The 9,102-nt window shown below is 41.1% G+C and overlaps 1 protein-coding gene across 3 annotated transcripts in view; it reads left to right on the forward strand.

Moving 5' to 3' along the window:
- Window positions 1–8,362, forward strand: part of TTC38 (tetratricopeptide repeat domain 38) — a 549,973-nt gene extending 541,611 nt beyond the window's left edge. For 2 of the 3 annotated variants that reach the window (XM_069628191.1, XM_069628192.1), the window contains one exon: window positions 7,889–8,362. In XM_069628191.1, the coding sequence (XP_069484292.1) occupies window positions 7,889–8,039 (151 nt within the window). In that variant the 3' untranslated portion in view covers window positions 8,040–8,362. The remainder of the gene's footprint in view (window positions 1–7,888) is intronic. The other variant, XM_069628193.1, reaches the window with a different exon arrangement.
- Window positions 8,363–9,102: the final 740 nt, after the last annotated feature.

Raw genomic sequence — 9,102 nt, forward strand, 5'->3', positions numbered from 1 at the left:
TTAGATAAAAGTATGTTCAAATCATATTTTGCTTTCTTTATTTATCATAACAAATGTCGTCTTGTAGGGGAGATGATGTACTGTTTTGAAAGTTCTGTAACTTTTTGCTCCAGATTTTCTATTTCCAGTTGATCTTTATTTCATCTCTGGAGGCATATTTTATCACAATTACTCATATATTCAGTTTAGATGATGCCCAAAGTGTGTTTGCGGAGAATACAGAACCCTTGTTTATTTCTCAAGTTTGTAATTGTTCCTTATCCTCTTAGGTCTTCTGAAGACCAGTGTTCATCCTCCATTGAACAACATTGGACTAAATTATAATAAAGCCATCTTAAATACATACATACATATTTTGAATTGTTTGCACATTTATGTCATTGATCATGTCGATGGATACTTGAAGTGAGATTGAGGACTGGGAATTTTCAATGGTGATCTTGATTTATCATGCACTTATTCCTTTTTAGACTTACGTTTCATACCTCTGCATTGTTTTGAAGACTAGGGATGTTTTTCTTGTTTATAGAACAATCTTTTCCATCAATCATTCAGATTTTTATCTGACTAGTTCAGTACTTGAAATCCCGATTCCTTTTGAATAGTCATATCCATAAATTCTTTGACGATTTGCTGTTCAACGTCTCTGATTTCTGAAAGTTCTTCAAATTGTATAATTTTACCATCTTTATTCATTCACTTGCAGGCTGGTTCCAACAAGCCATTTCTCAAATCTAGCTTCTTTACATCCAGCGGTAGATTGAGAAATTGCTTCCGCATGTCTACTGTGGTAGAATAATCCACTGATATAACATGCTTTTTTCCTTCAAAATCAAAGGCACTGTTTTATTTCATATATTGTAATATGTGCCACATGTTGATGGTGCTGTAAACGCATGAAGGGTTTTGGTGTAGTATTCTTAGCAAGATTACGTAATTTAATCGTGTGAACCCTTTGGATTTCAAAAGGTCGAGTGAAAGTTAGATCCAGTACTTTGCATAGTGTGATGAATCAGAGATGTTTCTCCCAGAAAACCTGGTCTGGGACCCTTCTCATGTGGGCAGGGAATGGCAGACGCTTCCTGATCCTGACCCAGGAGTTGGTGTTATGTGGGAGGATCACATGGGGATGGGGGAGCATTGGGTCAGGAGAACTGCAAGTACCCCTTCACTAACTTTCCTAGAGACCCTACGATCCTAATGGCCTACTGTAGAATTGAAACTTTTAAAGAAAAAGGTAATTTGAACATTGGGGAGTTCAAGACCAACAAAGCCCAAAGTACTGTTTTTCCATGGAAATGCGACTCTCTCTACTACTGTTCGTCCCTCAGCATGAATCTGAAAAACATTTTCCATATCTCTAGTATCTAAGTATCCTCCTTTCGATTGTCAATTGCCTCCACTACATTTTGCTCAATCATCAGTCTTTGAAGCATATGGATATGGCTGATGATTCTGCTTGATGCGTAGAGTGCAAGGGCTGTACAGGTACTTAGGTCATGCTGTTGCATGGTCTCCATTTTGAAGGCCTTCAGAGGCATCCATTTTATACAAGATGAACTGCTGTTAGAACAATCACTTTAAAGTAAGATTTGTGCTTTTCATGCAGTCAGTAATTGTGATGAAAATGTAATTGAAAAACCTAAGGCAGATTAAATATTCTCACCAGAGAAGGATGGCTGTTATCTTTCATGTCAGTATTAAAATCTTTTCCATTACAATGTAACCAAGATGGCCGCTCTGTTTGTTTAAAGTTGTCCTCTTTCATAGACTATTGGGTATTAATGTTAAACATTTGTAAAATTGTAAAGGAGTTTCTATCTATATCGGAGAATATTTTCTACCAGCGCATTCTCTGTCTTTATATCTGGCCCATTCACTGAGCTGCTCTTTTTGTCACCTAGATGTCGCTCATGATGGAATGTAGTTTGTACTCCCGTTCGTGCTGTTCCCCTCACGTCTCCAGACCAGGAACATGCAGACAGCTTCTTTTCTGCAGCCACTTCAATTGTACCCCCTCTTATTACACACATTCCTCCCAGTAAGTGATCTTTAATGATCGTGCCAGAGTTTATGCTTATATATCCTTTGAGTCCATTTTGGGATTATTGGGCATGACCTTTCCTGATTGCGCCTCTGCTTGTAATCAGATGTTTGATGTAATCTCATCCATCATCCTTACGCGCAGCAGTTTAGATGCTTTAAAGCATGTAGATGGACCTTGCAAATCTCAGATCGGCTCTGTTACGAATGGTTGCTCGCAGAGGTTTAGGAAAGTGTGACCATCTTTGAGAGCCAGAAACCACGCTCCCACTGATCCTTCTCTTAAACTCTCAGCCCGTGGAGCTACACACCGGCAATTAGGATTGAATCAGTAAGTATGTACACATAGTAAGGTCATGGAACATGCAGCCTTCTACCAGTTCTGCAGCAGGGACAATAACTGAACCAGATTTCTCAGCTACCCCTCTTAGAGCCCCCAGTGACCAGGCAAGCAGATACATAAAAGGGGGTCGGTATTAGGTGTATGTGTGGGTGTTTGGAGAGAAAACAGTGTAATGCTGTGTGGAGAGCGTGAGGAAGAGCATGGAGGTAGGAGGCTAGCGAAAGAATAGGAAGGCCTTGGAGGACGTAATGAATGTAATGATCAGCAGGCTAAGAAATCCGGAAAGACTAGGAGAGTGGGATAAGGTGGCAGAGGAGAAGGAGGAAGATATTAAAGGAGGATAGAGGAGGACAGAGGTCTGAAACAAATGACAACTATTGGCCATGCCAAGAGGGCCAAAGGTTGGAGGCGGCTGAGAGGTAGGTGGCAGAACAAGTGGGGTTAGTGCTGGAGTGATGCTAAGGGGAGCATACTGGGAAATGAGTGGTCTTTGTCATCCTGGGTCCAGAGATTAGTAGGGCAACTGCCTAGAGAGGAGAGGCAGCCGTTATAGGCTGGCCAGGCACCCTGTTCTGGATTCTGGTGGTACCAAAGAGTTATAAGACAGATTGGTGCATAACAGAAGAGGAAGTGGAGAGACTTCTGAAGACACAAAGCCAGGAGGGCACATCCAACCCCAACTGCTAATTGTCCTTGGCAAGGGGCTATAATGACAATTGCCTGAAGATTAACCTAACACAGACTGGAAAGTAATATTGTGTCTGCGGCCACTGACCAGGATGGCCATCATATACTTGTAGCTGCCTGGAGTGGTACTGGAAACCCCGCCAACATGAGAACTGTGACTAACTCTTCTGATATATCAGTGAGGAGAGTTCATGTTTACCATAAAATGTTAACTTTGGGGCTTAGGACTGCAGCCCTGTTTGGAGCCAGGCCCCTGCATCTGTGGAAATTGTTCCCACATGATTAGTTATTCCTAACCCCTCCCTTTCTTGTAAGAAGAGTCGTCTTTATTTCAGTTCCCATTTTCCAACACTCTGTATGATGTATGAAATTAAACCCTTACACGATTTTCCCTTGTTGATCTTGTTGATATTGGCCTGGGAAACAGTGTTGTCTATTTGGACTAGACGTGCCTGCTCTAGTAGACAAGATAGCCAAAGGATATGGGAGCCCAACCATTTCGTTCTAAATGAAAGTCCTTTGCCACCCATTTTTGGATCTTGGCTCTCCTGAGAACCCACAGTCGCATCCCAACCAAGAGTGTTTACTTCTCTGGTGTCCACCAAGTGAGGAGGAGTGCCTAAAATAGATTCCCCTTTAAAGATTGAGAGGAACTAACTACCATTAGAGGAAAACCCTTATTGAGTCTTTCACAGGCACAAGATTGTTGAAGCGAAGAGAGCTTAGGGACCAAACACCCAAACACCATGTAGATGGAAGGCTAAACGGTGACAGTAGTTAAGCCCAAAGGACAACAAAAACACAATACTTGAATGCAACATATCACCAAAGCATAGTCTGTGATCAACAAGCAGCAGCATGATGAACGTGAGCTTGTGGCTTGGCGTTCTAAGGCAAACAGATAACAATGTTCGGTCCAGAAACAAGCACAGATGAAAGTCATGCCCTTACATGGGAGGAGATGTAATCTCTGTTAACGATAAAAAGGCCCTGATCCAAAGGACTTTGCATATGCAGTTAATTTACTGAACAACCCTCTCTGGAGATGGAAGCTGCAGGAACCAATCGTGCAAATCTGGAAAAGTAGAGACTTCCTCCTTGTGAGGAAGAACCACAAGAGCAACCTCTGCTTTGGCAAACAAATGTGGCTTTGTCGGTCGGCCAAATGGGAGAACCATGTGCTGCAATTGGTGATCTTCCACTGCAGACCGCAAGTATCTCTGCTGGACTGACCTAATGGGGATGTGCAAGTTGGAGTCCTTCAGAACTAGAGAAGCAAAGAAATCACCCTGGAATGTCAAGGGAACAATCCTTTGAGGAGTGAATCTTGAAAGGAATTGCAGCCACGCATTTGTTGATCCCTTTTAAGCAGATGAGAGGGAACACCAATGTGGCAATCCTCCCAAATTACATTTAGGGCCTACCAGTCTAAAAGTGATTGGAGCGATCTTCCGACAAAATACACCCAATTAGCCTCCAGCAGGTAACTCTAAGCCATCTGTGGAATTGTCAAGAGCACCGCTCTTTAGCAGGCGAGTGAGTCTTGTTTTGCATGTGGGATATAGCCAATTTTCTTTTATGCCTGCCTTGCAGGTGCCTGGACTAAAATATCTGCCTTTGGGGGCGTTAGGGGATTGGCGAAAAAGAAGCTCTTGATGTAGATGGATTCCACAGTTCTCAACACATTTCATGGAGCTTATCCTCCAGATGGGCCCAGAACAGCTTCAGACCCTGCTCTGTAATATTCTATATGTAGCATTCCTTTAACTTACATTTGGCTGCCAATCGCAAAGGTGATAATGAATTTTCACAGTCATGGTGGCTCCAGTCCCAAGACAACCACGCTTGTAGAGGCAATGGGCCTCATTACAACTCAGGCGTTAAGGGTTAACGCCACCGTTAACCCTTAACGCCTGATTCTGATTTTAACGCCTGCTTTTAGCAGGCGTTAAAATCCATGGCGCTAACCTGCCATGGTGCTAATTACGCCGCCGTAATTTACGGCGGCGTAATTAGCGCCTTCCCCACTCCCATTATGCCCTATGGGGCAAAAATGGGAATGGGGAAGGGAAAATAGGAAATGGGGATTTACCGCCCCACTCACCTTGGAATGGGGCGGTAAATCCGCCATCCACCATGGTGTAAACAGAGTTTACACCATGGTGGTAAAGTTGGTGCACTTAGCACCAAGGTTGTAATGAGGCCCAATGACCAAATTGGACAACTCTTCCACCTGCTTCTAGATGCCCCAGAGCAGAGCTGGCAGGGAAGATGTACCAGGCAAACTGAAGACAAGCATATCAATTTGGACACAATCCAGCTGCAAGCCCACCAAATCCAATAATAGAGTTAAAACCGAGACATGAACCTGGCAAGCAATATTTTGGTAGTTCTTTCCTTTCTCACAAAACACTCCCAGGATGAATTAATGCAGAGAGAAGCCTGATAACGTTGGTTGCCCACATTGGCTCAACAATGGATCCTCGGAGGAGCCTGGCAACTCGAGAGCCAGGAAACTCATAGCTGTATTGACACTTCAGGGTCTGAGGCATCGTGTCCATTAATATATATATTTTTTGCTCTCCGCAGATGATAAGAGATCGTAGGATGAAAAAGACGAGGGGAATCCCTCTAGTTTTTAGCATTCCTCTTGTTACATAGCCCAGGTGCCTTTTATTGCCTCTGACTTAATAGTTTTGGTGCACTGGACAGTGCTGATGAGATCTGCTTCAATGGCGCCTGTATCTTCTCCTTTGACCTATGGACGACAAGAAGCAAGATTAGGAAGATCATTCTCTGTGTATTTATTTATGTATTCATTTATTTAAAATTCTTATAAGAAGTGCCACATGCCCGGAAGCCTCAGAGCGCGAAACACATAATGAACAAACAAAACAGAGGCAATGCTTCCTCTTGGCCGCTCCTATATGACTGAGGGTTACCCCATATAGAAAAACACCCAACGGACACACCAATAAAGAACACCACCGTTCAACTGTGGCCCAACACCATTAAAGCAGACCTGGGATACGGAAGACAGTGCACATGGGATCCCCATACATTCTAGCTGTTCCTTTTGATGCTTCCTTACCTCGTCAATGCACGGATGCCTCTGACAAGATACATTCCTGCCCAGGGCAGTGCTGGTGGAAATCCAGTTGGTTCCGGGAGAATGTTAGCACCTTGCTTTTTCTCCTGTACTCTGTTTGAGAAACCCATATTTTCTGGGCGATTCTGTGTGTATTGAGTCCCCATACCACCCAACCTGTCACCCAGCAAAACATGATTTCAAACCAGGATCTCGTATCACAACTCTGCCCCAGGCAGCACCTCTTTGATGTAGGCTGTGGATCTAAGCAAGTAGCCTGCAGGGATGGGGCATCAAGGGTCATTAGCGACTAATGTTTCAAACTTGTTTGCAGGAATGGAATACTCTGTTATAAACATAATTGGTTATTTATAACGCGGTTAATACCGAAGAGGTTTCTAAGCGGGACCCGGGATTCGAACCTGTGTTGCTGTGTGTCATATTTCTTCCAAGACGAGCTATACTACCCGGATGAGGAAGATGGACAGGAAGTTAATGGAAAATCATTAGAAAAGGAAATGTACAGTGCATTTTACTCTTATTTGCATGGAGCTCTGACCAGTTCAGTTTACACATCAATTATCAGTACAATAAGGTGAATCACAAAGGTCATTTCCTCAGGAAAAGTTGAAGTTCACTTAAAAAAAATAACATTTAAACCATAACTAAGGGCAAATGAAGTGATAGGAACAGCAAAGAAGAGCATGTGTTGGGTGACCAGTTTTTAATGGAACTGTATGTGACGGGCGAATGTAAGCTGGTATGGCATTCTGTAATTTTGGAGCAAGCATAAAGATAACAAAATCACTATGCCCCCGGGGTGGAATTTGACCTGTCATCAGTTTTTCATTAACAAATCCTTGCATTTTGGAAGTTGTAGCCTTAGTTTAGTTTGATTAAAGGAAACTGAACTTAGTCCTCTGTACATTAATGATTTTTTTAAGAACCACCATGGACAGGAAAAGTAGTGTCCATGTGATATGAGAGGAATATATTATCTGAAGTTAGTAATTGTTCTTCTGGAGATTTGTTAATGAATGAGTAAGAGGTTGCCCAGGTTGACAGGGAGAGAGAGAATTAGAATGATAAAGATTGCACATGAGCACCGAACGCACTAAATATGATGTAAAGGAAATGCACGTGCAAACAATAAGAAAAAGAAAGTAATGTTATCTATGCGCATTGGAGGTTAATGCGAGATTACTATGAGATAACATGTAGGCTGTGGACAAACTGAATTGCATACAGATTGAAACATTGAGGACTATATTCATGGAGAACAACATGCAAGGAACGGGAAAAGGTAAACTGAGTTTGACCCACAGCTTGCTAAAGAAGAGTGTACTGCGTATTTCATTAAAAAAGAAGCATAAATGTGGAATGATTTTGAAAACATTTGGCCTGATGTGCAAGTGAATCCAAAAATAAAGACAATGGAAATGCGCCTTGGAATGTGTGTTGCTACTGCTAGTGCATACCAAACAAGATCTGAACATGAACTAAAGGTTTTCCTATATGCATATATTCATATATTTTAGCACATTTTAAAGTTGTGAATTTCAAGAATTGTGTTTTTCGTAATTGGCCAATTTATATCGCATACTCTTAAAATTGTCTTTGCATCCTAATGTGCTAGTTGCGCACTGCGATTTATAGAGCATTGAAATAGCATTGAAATAGTTCTCAACAATTCTCACCATCCTAATAGAAATGTTTCATTTTTCCAGTTCTCTGTTAATTGAACGTGATGCTTTAAAGCCAAATTCCCCTTTGACCGAGAGACTGATGCGGAAGGCATCTGCCGTTCACAGTTTGACACACATTGGATCCTTGCAAGACCTGATGGAGGATACAGACAAGTGCCAAACCTATATTTAAGAAGGTGGACATAATCTTGACATGGAAGCCAATGGATTTACTTTCATCATTCATCAATACATGCACTCAGTTGTTTAATTACATTGAAGTACTTTCTGACTAATGCTACTTTTCTCGCCATAACAAACCAACTTTATGATTTTGTTACAAAGAAATATGAGAGAGTGTTTAAATGCATTATTCAGTATGAAATTAGAACATATCCAACAATGTTTAGGCTATGCAAATTTATTAACAACAATCCCTGGCCCTTTCTGTTCAATCTTAAAGGGTACTTGAGTTTTTTTTTAATAAAAGTAAATATTCTTGTTCCTTACCATGAATATTTTGTCTTGTACTGATTTTCCAATCAAGCTCTTTCCACCTATATTCTTTTTAACATTTTTGTAAGCGTGTGTCTTATTTAGGTTGGCCTCAATTTTGTGAACTGTCTTAAGTCCCATAAACAGTAATGGCATGCTACATTTACCTGTACTCTACACCAACATGTTTAAATATCTAGCAATCCTGCCCCAAAATTAGGAGGAATATCAGTACAGTATTAACATTAGTGGTTGTATTACAGTTCCAGTATTACCAATAGTAGTAGTGCACATGCTACCCATAGCAATACTACTACAAGTGGTACTTCTAATAGTAGCAGTACCAGTAGTATTGTAGTATTGGTAGTATGACTATTGATACCGGTACTACTACAAGTGTGAGCAGTAGTAGTACTGCTAGCAATACAATCAGTAGTAGTTCTAATACCACAATTACTACTTTTAGTAATGATGGTCATGATAGTAATACTACACTACTGTTTCTAATAAATTATTACTGCTGCTACTACTACCACTACTACTAATTGTAGCAGTGTTAATAGTACTACCAGCAGCATTAGCTGTGCTAGTAATGCTACTGGTACAATGACTACTACTACCATTACTTATAGTAGCAATAGAATCATTATTAGTAGTGTTGGTGCTACTTATTCATAGAAATGGTAGTTTTAGCAATAATGCTATTTTATTTTCTTTATTGTGGATTTGGTTACATAAAAACCTTAAGCACATTTATATTA

Source organism: Ambystoma mexicanum, chromosome 12, assembly GCF_040938575.1.
Source record: "Ambystoma mexicanum isolate Mex_15411 chromosome 12, UKY_AmexF1_1, whole genome shotgun sequence".
In the NCBI taxonomy this organism is placed as follows: Eukaryota; Metazoa; Chordata; class Amphibia; order Caudata; family Ambystomatidae; genus Ambystoma; species Ambystoma mexicanum.